Genomic DNA, 19,992 nt, shown 5'->3' with positions numbered 1-19,992 from the left:
TCTATAATAGGACCAGAAGATATTACCTCATATAATATTTATCATATTAGATTAGATTAGATTAGATGTAACTTTATTGTCATTGTGCAAGGTACATGTACAGGGCCAATGAAATGCAGTGAAATGCATATATCATCGGATTGACATCGTATATCATGTAGCACATACTGTATAAGTCATCAAATTGACATGTTGATAAAGACTCCATGCGGGGAAAAAGATTTTTTACTTTTGCTTCAGTATATAGCTATTTCATGAAGCGCTCTTTTCTGTAGTCTGGAGTGGGAGCACTGACACCGAAAACAATTTTTTTCAATGCGTACATCATGAAGAAATCATATGTCCAGAAATCTTATAATATTCAAAGACCTTGATTATTTTTACTTTAGTCAAAACGATTTAAGCTTGTGCTGTGTTGAATCATAATCATACTTTGAACTTCCAATATAAGGTCCAAAATATCCAGAAATAAATTATAGGTCTACAATCAAATCATACATTTGTTATGTCATTGCGTGGGCCAGTTTATAAAAATATCAGTCAAAAATGACATAAAAACCAAACAATGCATCTTAAGTGTAAGTAAACTTGGTATCCAATAGTGGTACAGCAGCATGGATCTAATGAATGCCTCCATTACATTAAAGTGGTCACTACCTTAAATCATATGACTAAAGATGGGAGCAGTTGGCCTTTGACACCATGAATGCACTGCTCTCATTGTAGTGTGTTGGGTGTGTTAGTGTTTCCTGCACTGTCACTGCTTCCACAAGCAGTTTGGCCCAATAATGTTGCAATAATTGCTGTCATGCTGACTTGTCCTGCACATCATTAAAATTAATTGCTCCGCATACCTTTCATTCGGTAAAAAATGTGCTCTCCTTGACAGTGGGGTATAATAAAAAATTTTAAAAAAAAAAACATCTTTAAAGACAAAAAAATGCATTTTTTCTCAGCATAGCCACTGTCGTAATAATTATATTGGAGGCAGGATGTCTATTCATGGCTGGAGAGGAGAAGCGATGCAGTGGTCCAAAGAGTGAGCATGATGCACTCACACTCCATTTCTTTTCATTTAGAACATAATAGGTCAGTTAAAAAATGGAAAAAGTGGTGAGCTTTCCGATGGCCACAAATGTTTCATATCTGCTTACTTCAGATTGCAAAACCCTGGAAATTCAGCAATGTACAGTAATGTTTCAGCTAAATAGCCTTTTTACAGGAAGCACAATCATGGGCTGATTCCAGTCAGGATACACGGTGTATCATAGCACAAAACCCCTTCTAGAAAATCCCTGACATTTTATGCCAGTACTTACACTAAGCTGTAATTAACACCGCAATTGACCTATATTTGAGGCTTTTAATCAGGAATAATTCATCTGACCTAGTTTAAGCAGGAATTTCATGAAACAAGTGTCAGAAAAACCCAGAAAAAAAATATTATTACCAATATAAGATATATTATGGATAGATATAACATGTACACTAAACATATTTCTACAGTGAAAAAATGTAAGTGTCGTCATGTAAAGCATTAAAGGAAGAATTGGTGAGAAGGGAGATTTTGGACTGACTTATTTAACAACACTCCACTACCATCATCACAACACCAAGTGAAAAAATCTTTGGGATGGTATTCATCCTTCCTGTACCCTCCCAAAGACTCGGAGAATGTATGCCAAGACACACTGACGCTGTTCTAGTGGCTTTACACCTCATTGGCGTGAAAGTAATTTAAACACTGAATGTTGATTTGTTTCCTTCAATTTGTCAACTGTCTATAGATATTGTAAGCAGCCCAGAAATGACTCTTCAGCACTGACCATGACTGAGTGGAAGTCATCATATAAAATAATCACTTTCAACAAGAGATTTGGGTGTGCCAGAAACCGTTAGTAGGCCAAATGGAGAAAATCAGAGCCTTCTTAAGCAAATTGGTATCAAGAATGTGACAATTAATTTATAATAAAGAAGAAAGAGAAGCATTAGTCATGAAATATAAATAAAAAGCTTGATTATCAACTGGAAATGGAAATAAATCATAAGAAAGTATTCAGAAAGATGGAAGTGAATGGTGTACTATAGAAGGAAGGGACTAAAGAAGAGATCAGACACTACTAAAAATACACCACAGCACTTTTTACTTTTACTGTTCAGCATACCATTTAAATCTCGTATTGTATTTTACGCTCTGTCTTCAGGTCTTCTTGAATGCTTATGGAGAATATAATCTTACAGCAACCCATGTCAATACCATGGCTACCACTGAATCGGGTCACCAGTACAACCCTTCACCTCTAATTCCATCTAACTGAGAACTAGCATACTACGTGATAAAATGCTTTGAAGGAGAGGTTCTTCTTTGTTGTGTTACACCCAACACTCTGAAGCAGCCAATCTCAGGAGAGCAGCAAACAGTATGAATGATCTCCATATGGCAGCGAGGCATTACTGTGTTTGCGATTTATTGCTGTGTGCACACTAGGAAGATACTACTACTCAGTCTGTACTGTATGCAGACTGCATGCTCAGGCCTTTGATTAATTATTGCTGACCGGAGCTGTTCACTCATTTTATAAGCATTTCCACTATCCACAGTGAATGACACAGAACACAACAGGCTAATATCAGTCTAGTCATCACAGAAATTTGATATACAAATGCCTGAAGTTTCAAAATGTGCCAGACTGTATCTAGGGTTCCGGTTTTCTTAAATTTGTAAATTTGCTGCTCTTTGCAGACAGACATAGGACAGTTAACTGCTACACAGTTTAGTCAGCCAGAATTTAGTTTTATATTGTATTAAACTCAAAATGACTGTAACTATGATCAAGCATTTATATGTTAAACTGACCTAGTACAGTTTGGAGGCAATGTTGGTTGTATTGCTAACTGAAATCTGCCTTGGTGAGGGTAACATTGAGCCCATGCTATGGTGTGTATTAATTTCAGGCTGTGTCTGATGGCCCATAAAACTCTTCCTCTGTCAGGAAGAGTTATGCCCCTGCACTGTGAACTGCATAACCCTGGTCTTAAGCCACCCAGGCCTAGTAAAGAATTGAAAGGTCTCAATGACCGTTGGTGTAGCAAATTACCTCAACGGCAACTCAATAACCTTACAGCAGAGGCAGACCTGTTTTAATGACTTTCCACAGGTCACAGGAAGTGTGTTCTACAACACAGCAAGAACTGTACCACACTAGATTTTTCCCATCTCTAATATTCAGCATTTTTAATGCATTCAGGCTATGAAAGGTTTCTGGATTCCACTTGAAAAATCTTCATAAAACTGTTAAGCATCACAGCCAACAGTACTGCTAATGGATTTGACGTCCAAGTGCTAACACGCTGACACACAACCAGCTGGTAAACACATGGTGATGAAGCTGAAAAAGTTGTTAAATTTGTACTTTGCTGCTCTCTCGCATACATACCCACAGTTAGAGGTCATGATCCAAGCACCCTTACCTCACTAACTTTAACATTTTTCAACTGAGAGTTGAATGCTGTTTCATAGTGGAATTTCATTGTGCTGGGGATCAGAAACTTTAATTTTCTTCACAGTATTTCATGTCAAATCATACAGAACACACTTAGCAAAAGCATTTCATTAGGTGCAACACTCACAAACCAATATTTTAGGAAACCTGACTCTATGTGTTATTTATATCTTAACCCCCCATCCTCTTTAAATCATGCACAAATATGCACTAATATACTGTGTATTATCTAATTCTTTGACCTACTGTATATCTTGTCTTTAAGAAAGTCATGAAACAGAAACATGGCTGCTGTCATGCTGTGATTTTATAGCTTTAGTAAGGTTTGTACAACTGCTAGGTGTTGAGTAATTACTAACAAGACAAATCAGAGATGTATTGCAAAAACACACGGGATGTCGTTATAGCCTAATTCTGACAAACAGCCAAAATAATAAATGACGAATTCTATTTCTCCGTCTAATACTGTCTGACACTTCAGCTTAAAGAAAACACAGAGATGACACGTTCCCAAATCTTTCCTAAGATATCACTTTAGGTAGTTAAACAAACGTCTTAAAACGTATCTAGATTATAAATCAAGGGATTACAAATATAGACATTGTTTTCATGCTTAAATGTATTAATTTAGATGATATTTTACTGTTTAATTTCTGAGTGCTTTTATACACTTTTCTTCTGTGTAACACTTGATAGAACTTTTACTCTGGTTGAGATACAAGTCAAAGAAAAACATAGCTCAGAAGAGCAGACAGATACAGACACAGAAAAGATAGATAGATAGATAGATAGATAGATAGATAGATAGATAGATAGATAGATAGACAGACAGACAGACAGACAGACAGATAGATAGATAGATAGATAGATAGATAGATAGATAGATAGATAGATAGATAGATAGATAGATAGATAGATAGATAGATAGATAGATAGATAGATAGACGGGGGACGGACAGATGGACGAACAGACAGATGGAAAAACAGACAGATGGACAGACGGACGGACGGAGAGACTTAAAAAAAGTTTAAAATGAAAGAACAACGAGGTTAATATTATGAGCTTCTTCTAAGATTCTGTGATTATAAAATATATTGAAAGAGGCTAAATAAAAACTTTATGTGTTAGATTCTAGATAAAAAAACTTAACTGTAGCAATTCTTCATTCGTCATCTATTCCACATCCGATTTGTGAGTGACATCATAAGCTTTTAATCCAATTTAACCAGGAGCTGGCAAAATAAGACTTAATATATGGCCTACATTTGCCTTTTCATTGAGGAGAAGTGATCCGTGTCTGAGACATGATGCAGTTAGATGATGCATAAGGGCCTTGCTAACTAGGTCAGAGCCTTAAGCACTGGTCCGCTGCCCCCACTGGTACCACGCAATTATGCATCGGCTGTCAACTTTGTGGACTTGTAGCAGATATGAGACCATATGTATTGTTAAAATCACTATGCAAATATTGAATTATATGGAAAACATCACGGTGCATCATATCATATGCAGTCCTGTCACAATGCTTGAAAACTCAATATACTTCATGATATATATATAGGTTTATCTAACAAGTGACATGATATAATTATTGTTACATAATTTCCCTCATTATCAGTATCATATCAACATAAAGCCCACCCCTAATTCTGGATGTCAAGCATGCTTTTTATGACACAATGTCCCAAATTTCCTGATCTGGATAAGACAAAGACGAATGTCAGACAACATGAAAAAGTTACCTTGGGAGCAAACAGACACACAGGGGAACTGATTCTCTTCTGGGTGACTTAATGGGATTATAATTCATTACAGAATGCAAATATAGAAGAGTAAAGGCAAAAAGATCATGATGAAGTATGCTGAAAGCATGTTCAGAGATGTGAATGTGATTCTTGCAACAAGCACCGGACAGTGTTTAGGATTAGAGCAGCATTCCTTAGGTACAAATCTACAGTATTTATTTCAAAAATACAGACTGACACAAGGCTGTTTTAAAGAACTGTGTTTTAGGAAGTGCAAATCTTTGTGGTATGCATGTGGGACAATGCAGAGCAGCAGAAGGTACTGATCATTGCTCTGTAATCTATTACCAGCGTGGGGAACCTGCTAAGGGCAGAAATGTTTTGCTATTATCTGACTGTGTGTCATCACAAACTTCTGAGACACACGGGCGCCAATCTCAGTGTATACAGCAGAACGAGAAAACCTTGCAGCTTCTCTCTCATGATCACGAAAAGGCCTGAATTTTCCAAATTAATCCAACACCATTCAGTGTTCCTTAAAATTAAGCATGAAGATAAACAGTTTATTGAGCATAAGTAAAGCCAAGAGTGTGGTCTGTTTTTAATTGGACAGAAACAACTATAAGGAAGTGCTTCACATGAGACGTAAGAGAGAGACGTTCGATATAAATACCAGATTGGATTAAACCAGGCTAGAAGTAAACAAACAAATAAATCAAATCAGGAGGTTCTTGTATGCAATTGTATTGAAGTTTTCTGTTTATGGTAGAGTGTAAAATGAAAAGGAATTTCTCACTATTACAAAGAAGAAGCAATCCTTACTGAAAGAAAAACAGTTTAAGAGAATGTTCTCTGTACACATGGAGGGGGGGTTGGAAAAGTAGGGTAATTATGATCATTCTCACACCTGCGTTCATCTGGGACAAATCCAACATTGAATCGAGGGATGTATTATGTTTTCCTGAATGATTGTGCCTGTCATGCATCGGTTCTTGAACCTGATCTCTAAAAAACTTTCAGTGATCCCATCCAAAGTCGAGCCCCATAACATCTGCATGTAAATTCTTCCTGTTGTAAAACTATTACATACCTGTGTGTGTGTGTGTGTGTGTGTGTGTGTGTGTGTGTGTGTGTGTGTGTGTGTGTGTGTGTGTGTGTGTGTGTGTGTGTGTGTGTGTGTGTGTGTGTGTGTGTGATTAATCTGAGCTTAGTCACAACATGAATCACTGAGGTATGACACTGTTACTCAACCATAGCCCTAGGCATCAGTTCCTCCCTAATGAGAAAAGCTTGCCACTGACAGCTTTAAAATCACAACTCCGTCATAGAGGAATAGAGGGTTCTGGGAGGCAGGTTGTATTAAATGTTTTTACAAATGTCAGCCTGTTCTTTTTCTTTCCCCCACTGTGAGTGTGTTTTCTCTCCCCCACGTCCTGTAGTGTGCGTGCATATAAACATATGAAATGCTTGATCCTGCATACATCTATAGCATACATCGGTATAGTTTTGGAGCAACACATAAATGTGTAACACACAAAATATGCATCCCCCACTGTGAATATTTTCTTTAGTAGATTTACTTCCAAATCGAACCCCCCAGAGTTGTCCTCACTGCCAATCTGTGGTGTGTGTATGTCACTCTGAATTAGGGTCTCCGACATGTTTGAGGCCAGGCACAGTGGCACTTGTTTTACTGATTTAGTCAGTCATGGTGTGTTATGCTCCCACCTGGGTCAAAGCCAGGTACTAAAGAGAGGCCACATGTAGAGAGAAGAATGAGCTTGCAGGCCAATCCTGATAGTCATTGCGGCCACGCTACCATCTCTGTGAGTCCGATTAGAAGTTTATATGCTTCCTAAAAGCATGTGTATTTTGTATAGGCATTTTATTTGCATCTTAACAAAATACAAACCCTTCAATCATAACACCAGAATCACAATGCTTTATAACTGTTATGCATTTATATAACAGATGTTATGCCTGTCCAATAATAACTGAAAGATATATGATATTTATCTATATATTATCTCCTTATCTCCTATTCTCTCTCTCTCTCTCTCTCTCTCTCTCTCTCTCTCTCTCTCTCTCTCTCTCTCTCTCTCTATAGCTATAGCTATAGGCTCAAGCTTTATGAAATGAAACCATTTCTACTGTTTAACAATCAGAGTTTAGAATTAAATGAAACATGATTTATACTACAAATTAAAATGTTAATGTAGAACCCTGTATGTGTGTAAAAAGCTAAAGTTAAGTCACAGCAAAATGAAAAAAACACCTTCTCTACCACACCAGCCCTGCACACGGGGCAGTTATAATTGAGGCTTTCCTCAATGTCTGTGCTTGTAAAACTTAAAGATAACCCTAGCAAAAGTTTTCTGAAACCTTTCATTTTGGGGTTCAGATCTGGAGAAACATAAAAATGTCATTGAGAAATCTAATAGCTCAAAAGATTCATTGCGATTATGCCACACCCAGAATTTCATCTAGTTTTTAACAGTAATTACTATACAACAATCTGTCTTAGATTTGACATGTCCTGCTTTATAACGTAGTCACAATAAAGTATTGTTGAGTATCAGATACAGTAATTCTGAAAAGAACCTGAAGCAGATGTTCTAATGTACGTGGATCATCTTCCTGGAAAGGGTTTTTTTTTTTTAAGCAACAAACAAAAAGAATGCAATAATGGAGTTGCAGCTGCATCTCTTTTTTCAAAGCGCACCACTATTTTTTAGTCCTGCTGCATTATTTGCCATTTTGTTTTTAATTATGTGGCAATTTCAGTATCCAGTATCACTGTGGCCAAATAAAAGTGGAGTTACACCCATAATTAAGCACCTCTGTCAGGAGTACTGTGTGAACCAGATGCTGAGAGCTGGAAATTTGTGCCCTAAGACGAACATTATGGAAGTGGGGGAAAAAAAATACTTCTTTTGTACCATAATCCAGCAGGATGTTTGCATGCTCACCAGTCTGCAGTGGCAAGACCACGGTTTACAAGATCACATATGCAATTGTATGGCATTCCACAACACCATCAGCACTATAGCTATAAACATAATGATCTATCATCATGAAGGCTGGATTGTTGGTTGTTCTGCCGAGTGTCTCTCTTAAACCTGATTTACATGAATCTGACCTATAGGGTGGAACTTACAGGACGTTAGACAGACCAACAGATATGTGGGTTCTCATGAAGTGATGTGTGGTTACCTCATAACATTTATGAGAAACATGTTTAACCTTATATAACATATATAACATTCATCTATATTTAAAAGTAGCAGGATTGCTAGCTAAAATATTCAGAGAAGACAGAATAAACCCTAACATATGTGAGTAAACAAGAAGTTGTTTTATTTAGTTTTTCTTTGGGGTGTGTCTGTGTTTGCTGTGTTGGGGGTGGGTGGGGGGGGCTGTTGGTGGTTATGGTGGGCACCAAAATTCCTGCCTTCTTGTTTTGTATTTCTGACCAACAATTGTGAAATCACAAGTCAAAGTATTCATAGATAATGACAACACAAAACAAAGTACTAGTATCCACTACCAAATATACATCTTTCTGATCTGATGTCCTTTCCCCTTCAGTGAACTGCCTTTTCTTCCAAGTGAATTTTCTCCATGCGTTGCTGCTTTATCTGCCCCTTTGTGTATTTATAATTATCCACAAACATGTTTGCTCATTGCTTGCTGGATATGGAGCCTGAAAAGATTCCGCACAAGACAGAGAGATTCACCGAAACACTCGCACCACGTTGGCTTGGTTTTTACTGTTGTTTACAGTGAAGGCCATGAAGGACCGTGAGTATCTCACATGTTGTCATGTGCTTTGCTGATTGCTGCTACAGGGCAGAACATGAAAAAAAGTGTTTGACTTACGTTTGATGCAGCGGTTTGTTCCAGGTGCAACAGCCCATCCTGAACAGCACTGCTGACCCCCACACACATGTGGCCTGCAGGAGCAAAAACATCATCTCTATTAGCACCATGCAGTGTGTTAGCAGTATGCTCCACTTCAGATAGAAAAAAGTACTCATAGCTCTTGCCATTCCTTTAATGCTCCTTCAAGACCCATGCAAAGACTTTCAATTTCCAGAGATTTTCATTAAGCAAGCCACTATCATTTCATCATGCTCTAATGTGGCAAAAACCCCTACAGAAATATGTCAAATAATTACACTTAAATTGTGAGTGATTCAGTAACAAGTTCAAGCTGGTTCTGTAACTCTAGCCAACACTGTGGTTCCACACTGCCTGTTATATACTGGGATCAGTGTGAAAATAAATACTGAGGGTATCTAAAATTTTGGCAGAAGATAACAACCACAGGGTCTGAAAATCACCCAGTGCTTATAGAGATACTGTGAAGTTTTCACTACAATGTTAGCTTTCTTCTCAAACATAGAGTATTCAATATTAAGTCCAGTCATGGCGTAATGTTAGAAAGACACGTGCGCTGCTATAATGTGAGACAAAAGAGTTTTTCACATTTAACAGACAAAGCAACCTGTTAACTTTTAGGAAAATATCTTTTTAAATGTGTCGGAATTGAATTGATATTATTTATTTATTTTATTTTTTTAATTTGCAAAAAAAAAGTTCATATTCCATAACTGTAATATCCATGATTCTGCAATATTTCTATGTCCTGCAGTGAACACTGAAGCGCGTTCAGATGTCACTCAGATAAATTTGATCTAAAACTATCATAAGGTTCCGCACAAACTTGTGGAGTCCATGCCAGCTCGACTTCAGACTGTAGTTAAAGCAAAACATGAGACGAACCAAATAAAAAGGAACTCTGAAATTCATTTCAATATTTCAAAGATTCGACAGTATTTTCATTAATAACATACTTTTCATGAAATTTGTTATATTATGAATGCCCCCTTTCTGTCTCTACGTTTACACACTCCTGTTTGTTTGTTTGTTTTTTGTCCTAGTATTCTCACCACCTGTCTCATGTCCTGTCATTGGTTTGTTAAGTGATTGTGCTCACCAGTTCTGTGTTACTCCTCAATTCATTTGTCTATGTATGTGCTTTTAATCAATCTTTTTAGTTCTAATGTTTTCTGCATATTTGTGTATTGGTATATCTTCTTGTTTTCATGTTGACTCTGTTTTTTGGACCACTGTCGACTTTTTTACTTTTCTGACACAGATTACAAATTGTTCATTTTCGTCTTCTTTTTTTCATTGCTGGTGTTTCAGTTCTGTCAGTTTCTATAGATCCTGATATGACGATGCAAGATCATTTTACACATTTGACCTATAGGTAATGGTTTACATGGTTCTGGAGACAGACAGAAATAACATCATGTCCAATTAAGCAATAACGTAACATACTGTACCAACCAACAAGAATGAGTCAGAAACAGTGAATAGCCTTACAGTAAATGTGTCATCAAGACACTCACACTAGTTACTGAAGATGAATAATACGACGATAGATAATTGAATAAGCAAAGGCAAAGGGTTAATAAAATTAAGCAATAATGTTTGACACTGGTTTCATTATGGCCTCTTTATTTTTTTCATACCACAGACTGAAATTCAATCTTGGAATTACACAAAGGGAACTTTAATGCTCTGGGGAAAAAATCTTTGAACAGACTTTTAGTGTTATTTGGAGAAACACACCAAATTTGTCTCTGGATAAAGTATCAATGGCATGCTTTAAAAAAAGTATAAAGCTGTCTTGTCTTTTGTGCATATGAAAACTGAGACATAAAAAGATAAAGATATGAATGAAAAGATGACATCAGTGTGTGAGGCATTTTCATCACACTCAGTGATGTGTGGGTTGTCGGGATCAGCAGTTAGCTGACACCAAATATAAAGCTTCAATGAACATGATATCGAACACGAGAAAGTGAACATGATGTATACCAACATGATGTCACACAAAAGTCATATGGATTCTTGCAAGATGTGTGAGAAAAGCCACATCCCTGGACCACACCCATCACCACAACCCCTAACTATTCACAGTTTTACATATGAGTTCATGAGCTTATTAAATCAGTTCTTAGCTCAATCACAGATAAAGTGTCAGATTTTCTTTACGATGTCAGTTGACTTTCACACCTCAGCCCTGCTGAAAGCTCCATTCTGATTGGTCTGAAAGTGTTCAGTAGTCTAACAGCAGCTCTGGCAACAGTTCTGGTTGCGTCTAATGATACTGCTGTAAAACATTCAATAGTAATCTTATACGCAACGTGTTTGTTTGTTTGTTTTTTGTCCTAGTATTCTCACCACCTGTCTCATGTCCTGTCATTGGTTTGTTAAGTGATTGTGCTCACTAGCTCAAACAGACATCCCAGAAAAAAAATTTTTGCTTTTTTTTTTGTTTTTCTGGGGAGTCATTTCGATAGCATTTTGAATGGAGTCTCTTGTGTCAGTTCTTTTTTACAGTTAGAGGTATAGCTGTAACTTTAAGTTCCAACAGTAATACCAGGGAGGACGGCTTTGCGGCTTCTGGGTAACATGACACGCTACTTTTTTTTTTTTTTTTCAGAGAAAAAAAAGATAATGGTGAGGGAGAGACTGTATATATAACTATTACTGTATAGGATGTTTCATGTCCTTTAAACAAATGTTGGAAAATTGCTGTCATATAATGGATAAAAAACCCATCAGGACATGCTGTTATTGGAAAACAATCAACTTCACTGTGGTAACAGGAACTATTACATCGGGCTAAATCACAACACCAAGATTACACCAATTATTTTCCCATAACAGCACAACATTTTGTGTTTTATTCCTTGCTTGTGACATTACAATATCAGTAGAACTCTTAGAAAGTTGAACAAGTCTATTTTCTAACCACAACCTTCAAACATACATCAGAGGCCCAATTACACATACAGTACAAGCGCTAGTTTTCATAAACGGGCTCATAGAAATTAGACATATAATATATATGATGCCCTTAAGCGTTCTTGCCGAGTCCTGATATGGCACGCAAAGAATCTGACTTTGGTACAAAAGCTGTATTTATAAAGAACACCATAATTCTTATAAACACAAGTTCCTGTCACTTCTCCAATGTACAATGCTTTATTTGTGCAACAAAGCACATGGAGTCAAAATCTGAGGCTTAGCTAAAAAAAAAAAATGTAAATAGGACTTTCATGCAATCTAATGCTAGGTCTGTTTAACGTAAAAAAAAATCTTTTCATCACTGAGGGATGGTCGTCAGAGAAACAGGTGTTTCTGATCACAAGCCGCAGCTACAAAAAGGTGCCAGGGCTCTAAGGGAGAACCACATGTAGGACATCTGTACGACCTGTGCATCAACTGCAACACACACACACACACACACACACACACACACACACACACACACACACACACACACACACACACACACACACCACACACCTATTCCCACATGTGCACAAGCTTCACCAGCAGTACTCTACAGCCAGGCACAATGGCTTCAATGTGAATAAAATAGTAGACACATGAAATACCAAAAGGTTAAAACCAAATGACACCAGCAGTAGCTGCCATCATGTTTGTATCATACAAAAAAATGTATTTTTATACTCATTACCAGATTTAATAATGAAAAACAGAAACAAGCCCAAATGAGTATGCGTGTTCTCATTTTGTCCAAGAACAAGCTTAAGTTCTGAAAAACGAAAAAAGCCTGTAAAGCAATGATAATAATAATAAAAATTAGAAAAGAAGAAGAATATGTCTATACTCATTTTGCAGCAATTACCCTGAAAGCGATGTCTTTTATAGAGACAGGAGAAGGACATCAAGTGATCAGCACAAACAGAACCCACTCAGACATTAGTCAGGTCCACCACGTTTACCTCTCTAACATCTACCTAAAATGAGTCATCTAATGTCAGTGTAGATGTTTTTCACCACTACTCACTACTCTATTCTTCAGAGGTTCATTAGATGGCTGCTTTATCAGACTCCTCATTCATCACCCAATGTCCACTTAGCATGTAATGTCATGTGCAGATGGCAAACAGCCTACAGTAAGTAACAAGAGATTAGTTTTAGGTACACATTTTCTAGCACCTGTGTTTTACTGAAAAGACCAGCAAAATCCATCAAGGGAAGATAAGTTTGGGAATTTCATAATACACCAGGCTTCATTCAGAGCCATTCTGTACTACCGCTGTGGTGAGAATCACATTCTTGTCGTTCCTCCTCTGAGCACAGCATAATCCCCAGTGTTGAATTAACGCTTATGGTGTTTATATAAGTCAAGTTGGACACTGTGAGCACTGTAATAAGTTGACAATAAGGATTTGCTGTTGAATCGAACAACAGGGATTTGCTGTGAGAGGGAATTATAGACGTTTATCAGCACTGATAGGTTTAAGCATTATTATAGCTATTGCTAATCTTCTGATGAGAATTTCATTCATACCATTCATTCTTAGAGTTTATAGCCATTTATAGATGGAAGTTCTTCTGTATCTAAACAGCAAAGCCCACATGAGCAGTTTAACACCTAGAGAACTGAATTAAGTGTTTAAACGAACAGTAAACTAAGTGCTAAATGATCTTGAATTCTCTACACCATTGAATTTGCACCTACAGCATTTGAATGAACACCAACAGTGTTAAAAACAGCTCGTAGACTATTCACTCTTACAAAAATGGTTCTTCGAGGGTTCTCCGGATGGTGAATGCGTCTAGCTTTCTTATAGTGGTTCAATTTGGAACCTTCCCTGACAGGGAAATCCTCTGTTGTAGGGGTCTATATACAACAATTAAGTGTGCTGTATGTTAAAATAGCTATGCTTAAACAGACATACAACATTTTTGGGGGTCTTTAAGCTGTCTTAAGTGGTGGAAACCTTAAAGATGCGTCCAGCAATCTGTGAAACACGAGTGAGTTCTAAAAGAGCCATAATTAAAAAAAAAAAAAAAAAAAAAATCAATAAAAAGTATCCCAAAGTTTCAACACCCTTAGAATAAAAGTAAGAATAATTTGGATGGGAAATGATTTCTAACTTTCCAAATGGGTTTTACTGGGAATGCTTTCTGAAAGGCAAATCCTTTATTGTAGGTTTTAAGAACTGTCGACTCTTCAAAAAAAAAAAAATCATGTTGCTAGATGACACCTTATTAACCTTAATGCACATAGTGTTTCATTAACTAGAACATTTTACGAGGTTGTTAAATGGTCATACAGGATTTTTTTAAAAAAGATAAGTAGTAATTCTAGCTTTCTACAGGGCTTTAGGATGGAAAGAGAGAAGCTTTTCCCCTGTCCTTATTTTCAGTATGATCACCCAAAGGGTCCAAGACTCTGAAAGATTGAGCAAAAACACATTCACAGCAGAAACATTATCCAGAGTGACTTACATTTTTATTTCAGTTTATACACCTGAGCAAGGGCCTCGAACCAATGACCTTCTGATGAGTAGTAGAACACTGAGCTACCACATCCCACTTATTAGTAATAGTAAAGTAAACAGTCTGTTGTAGGGTCTAACGAGAGCTTTCTGGATAGAAATGCTCACTGTTAGAGAACTTACAGAAGTTACCCTTGTGTGTGTAAAGCGGTCTGGGACTCAATCTTACCCAACCAGGCGCTTTGGATGAGAAGGTTTGTTGTCCGCGCGCTCAGGTGTGTTGGCTGTGCTGATGCTTCGCGCTCTGTTTCCAGCTTGTCTCGGGATTCTCCCGGATTTCTCCCGTGCTTCTACGGTGTCTTCATCCTGTAAAGAAGCACGAGCCACCGGCCCGGTGTCAGAGTCGTGTGGGTGGTATCTTACGGGCCCCGGATCTAAAGGAGCTCGGTTCAAGCTCCTTGCTCCTTGCAGCTGCTCGAAAACGGCGCGTGCGGAGGCGGCGGCTGCGTCTCTCCGGTCTCGGCCACCTGCGCGAGCCTTCCAGCAGTCACACATGTGCCCGAGCGAGATGCCGATCGACATAACGAGCAAAATCCACGTGCGGTCCATGTTTTTAAACTTCAATTGGAATATAAAATGAAGCGGAAAAGTTCGCGGTCGCTGTCCAGAGTTTGAAGTTCGGTGCTTAAAACACTTAAACGCTGTAAAAAAAAAAAAAAAAAAAACGTATTTCACCCCGATCTAAATACCGCGCGCCATAGTTCATACGTCTGAACAAAGATTTTTTTTTTTAAATAATAATGACATAAAGTCATCCACTACGCGCGTGCGTGACGCTGATGATACGCGCTCAGAGAAGCGGGTTGTCTTTGTGCACGCGCGCGTTCACCCCTCATGGTGCTGATGTGCGTGGCGGAGGCGCCGCTGCTGCTCCCTTTGCTGTGGTGTGGAGTTTGAATGGCGCTCTTCTGCTTTCTCCTGCTCCTTCACAGCTCCGAGTTATCGGGAGGGTTTAGGAGGCTGGGGAACTCCTCCTCTGCGTGCTCAACTCTGAACACTGCACGCACAATACGTGCATTTATAATCATGCTGACTTGACATACATAGTTGAGTGCAAAAGTCTATACGCAATTTGAAGTAAATACTGTAAATCAACCCACGTGAGGATGAGGTTCTTCTTTGGGTCTGGTTCCTCTCAAGGTTTCTTCCTTTACCATTCAGGGGAGTTTTTCCTCCCCACAGTCACCTGAGTCACCTCAGACTTTCCCATTGGGGATAAATACAAACACATTTAAATATATCTGATATTAATCTTGAATTTGTATTTTAATTTTATTTTTTATTTAGTTAAAATTTTTATTCTATGAATCTGTATATTATTCTATATAATAACCTTTTGTTCTGCGTATATTTTCTGTAAAGCTGTTTTGAGACAATGTCCATTGGGGAAAAAAGCTCTATGCAAATAAATTTGAACTGAATTGAATAAAATAAAAAAAAAACTTACTGAAATGTTGAATGGAACCTGTCATTTCTGAGCATGTAATATATACGCCTAGTGTATTGTGTTAACAGAAGTTTTTTTTTTTTTTTTTTTTAGGGATTCTTTTAATTATCTCACAGGTTAAACCATTTAAATTGCTTTGTGAATGATTTCTAATAGAACCCTCGTTTCATGTCATTAAGATCATTTAGAGGTCCTTACACAGGACTAAAGTGTGTTATAAGGGCACTTGAGTCACGCTTATAAGCACATTTCTGTTTTAATCCTCTTGGAATTTTATCCATTCATTCAATCTTTTATCTTTAGTACCTAGTTTATCCTTGACAGGATTGTGTGAATCTGGAGCCAATCCCAGAGGTACATTATAAATGGGATGTCATTGCAAGAAATGGCAAGATAACATGTACATGTCAGGAAATAATGCAAAACCCACATGAACACAGGGAGAACATGCAAAATACCACACAGACATCAACACATGCTCACAATCAAACTGGATACCGTGGGCAGTTGTGAGGCATCAGTGATACCGGGGTCATCCTAAAATGTTGCAGAAGATCAGAGCATGGGCATGTAAGTGGCACCGATATTCAGCTGTTACTATTACAATAGAAGTTGTCACCCAAATTTGAATCTTAACTACAAACTCTGATCAAAATATTCAGAGGTCAGTTATTTAATTCATTGTTGATGATGATTAAGCGTTGTACGTTTTGAACAAATCAAGGTCACTATAAAGGATATAAGAGCTATTAAGATGATAAAACTATTATAGTCATGTCATTATCCTGTTCATGGACATTAATTTTGCACCATTGGACAAATGAGATATTCTGAAAATGTTACTCATACTATACTGTACATATTGGCCCCATAACACTTGGAATTGGTACTGCAAAATGTCTGGGTATGAGACATGAGCAAGAAAGATGATACTAGTGGAAGCTATTTATTACAAACCCATAAAACCCCCTAGCTTACACATGCACACCTACTGCAGCAATGTGCTCACTAAAACAACTATCTTGAGACACTGAAGGCAAAACACAATAAATCAGCTGCTCGTTAATGTTGCATGTGATTTAGAAATTACAACACATTCTTGCTTAGCATAATATAGTTCTGGGAAAACATGCAATATATATAATAGATCACATCCATCTTTCCTCATCCCTCTTTACCATATCATCAGTTTTCTTCCGCTGACTGGAAGAAAAACCTTTCCCACTTTCCCTCAAGAGTTTAAACGCTCCAAAGAGAATTGGCAACCTTATCCCTCTCTAGCCGCAATGAGACATTTGTACTTCTTATCCCATGGTTCTCTAGTACTGTTCAGAAGTTCGGGTCCAGTTCCATTAAACTCTCTCCAAACACACAACACAATTGCCTTTGCATTGAACTGCAGATTGTCCCAGCCGCTAATAATCACTAGAAGTGAAATAGATCTTTGTACCTTCAGGGAAAGTGGAGGCTGATCAGATGTTTGACGGGACTAACAGTTCAGATCCACATGGGCTAAACAGAGTATTTATTACAGTAACCAGCAGAACTGCAGGCAGTTTATCAGTTCCAAACCACTAATGGAGACAGAATGAAAAAAGGTATGTTCATAGAGTCGGCATGTCTTCAGTTCAGAAGTGCAGAATCTCTGGAAATGAAGTGACTGGCTAAGTCCAACATACTCTTCTCAACTGTGTTTTCTTTCAAAGGAGATGTCTGAGCTAGTCAATTTTTTACGAGTCCTGAGTCTTCAGAGAGTAGACCTGTGTTACATACAACCCATGCAGAGGTAAAAAGTTTACAGGACATGCTTTTGTTTTTATAGTTAACCGTACATTCATTACGTTGCACCAAATTGCTCACTGTAATTAAAACACAGAGTCGGTCAACTACATCCATTTTAAATAGACAACTTGTCTTTCACATATAAATGTAAAAATACTTCAGTGCATATTCACCGCAAAGATTTAATGTCATTATAGTGCACAAGCCTTTACTCATTACAGTCCACAAACCTATCCGTCAAGCTAATACCATGTGATGGACTTAGCATACTTACCATAACAGGTTTGACATTTCCCTTTCTATAATGCGTACACTTGTACTTGATTTCCTTTTCTGCATTCTGTATGTACCACACACACACACACACACACACACACACACACACACACACACACACACACACACACACACACACACACACACACACACACACACACACACACACAAATATGACATGCTCACACTGATTATCAGTCCTTCCCTCTCATGGGAAACAGAATTACACAAAGTTAGACACAGCCATCATAAAAGTCATTTGTATTGTGAAATGTGATGGGGTAATTAGAGCCACATTATAACACACTGCTGAAAACTGGAAAGTGTGTTGATGCTAGATTAGTGTACATTCCTAACAGTATTATCTGTTGTCTATGCAGCCGTATTCGTGTGTATGTTATGGCTTATTGTTGTTTGTTTATTAGGCTGAGGGACATGTCTGTACTTTTGTCTACCAGCAGACTTCTGTTGAAGATATTTTTTAGCAGCAGCATGATAATTTATGGCAACAATGCTTTATTCTGGTCTAGTTTCGCACAAATTGCAGCATCTGCAACAACACAAACTGAGTATCAGGAGAATCGTTTTGGCTGACACTACACACTACACACAAAGAGTCCTTAGAATACCCTCGCCTGACAACAAGGCCACTCCTGCATATTCACACAGACAACAAAATCAAAAGCATTTAAGTGGATAAACAACAGGAAGTCTACGGGAGGATGAAATATAACTCCCAAGATAGCTTTATTTTTCAAGCCAAGTCTTGTGTGCAGCATCGAATGAAATACTTGTTCATTTCCCACAGACAGACTGTACAACAATAATCATTATACAGGATTCAGACATAAGTATAGTTAGTGTTAGGGGTGCATCAGAACTCATTTTTTTCAGACAGATTGCATGCATTTTGGTGCTTGTTGATCTGATACAGTGTATAATAATGAAATACTGTAAATTACATACTTAGTGTTAAGCAATCAGGGGTGTCATGGAACACTCAAACATGCATACTATATGTTATAGTAATTTTGGTTATGGTGGGTGTCGTTGTGTTGCTGGCAATGAACTCCTCTTGCTACGATTTATGTGTAAAATCAAGTCAAGTGGGGATTTATTGTCATTCTTCTATATACTTACTGTAGTATATACTGGAAAGAAAAGTCCTTTCTCCAGAACAATGGTTTAACAAATAACAGTATAGAAGTACAAGACTACATAAAGTGATTATCCACAACAGTGTGAGACAAGTGTGAAACAACGAATACTCAGAACAGTCAATACACAAGACCACAGATACACATGCAGTAACAATAAAGCAGTTTAGTGTGGAAATTTATTGTAACAATGGGATGTAAACTACTGAGTAGTGTAATAATAATGAATATAGCAGAAATGTTGGCAGCAATGTAGCAGAAGCTCTTTATAATTAGAAGGTATCTAATGTAGTATTGTAAAGTGCATATACTACACTGAGGTGTACTGGGTTAGAGGTTTGACTAACCAAGATGAGCACTGGGAGGCTGCATGTAGCTGTTGAGGTGTCGAGCACAACGCTGGTAGTTTTGCAAACGCAGAGGTTTACAGCTGATCAGGATACTCTATCCTGTAGACAGTAGTCCCTCTGTAGTCATTAAAAATGAGATCAAGATGCTGGGAATTTGACTAGGACTTTAACTCGTAAGCTATGTGTAGACCCTGGGGTATGTATTTTTCTCAGTGTTCAGCGGTCGTAGAAATGAATCACTTCCTTTCTCTTGTTCACTTGTTTCCTTGTATGCTCAGTTTATTCCTCCAGATTTGTAAAACACTTTTACTTTTACCAGAGTTTATTAAACGGAGC

The 19,992-nt window shown here is 37.7% G+C and overlaps 1 protein-coding gene across 1 annotated transcript in view; it reads right to left on the bottom strand.

The window, feature by feature from the left end:
- Nucleotides 1-15,552, bottom strand: part of LOC113659518 (latent-transforming growth factor beta-binding protein 2) — a 99,711-nt gene extending 84,159 nt beyond the window's left edge. The window contains exons 1-2 of the mRNA XM_027172341.2: nt 14,814-15,552; nt 9,129-9,202 (exon numbers count right to left, since the gene is read on the bottom strand). Of these exons, the coding sequence (XP_027028142.1) occupies nt 9,129-9,202; nt 14,814-15,193 (454 nt within the window). The 5' untranslated portion in view covers nt 15,194-15,552. The remainder of the gene's footprint in view (nt 1-9,128; nt 9,203-14,813) is intronic.
- Between the last annotated feature and the right edge of the window lie 4,440 nt (nt 15,553-19,992).

This window comes from Tachysurus fulvidraco, chromosome 12 (assembly GCF_022655615.1).
Source record: "Tachysurus fulvidraco isolate hzauxx_2018 chromosome 12, HZAU_PFXX_2.0, whole genome shotgun sequence".
In the NCBI taxonomy this organism is placed as follows: domain Eukaryota; kingdom Metazoa; phylum Chordata; class Actinopteri; order Siluriformes; family Bagridae; genus Tachysurus; species Tachysurus fulvidraco.
Note: the sequence above shows the minus strand (reverse complement) of the source record. Positions and strands in the feature narration are given on the sequence as shown.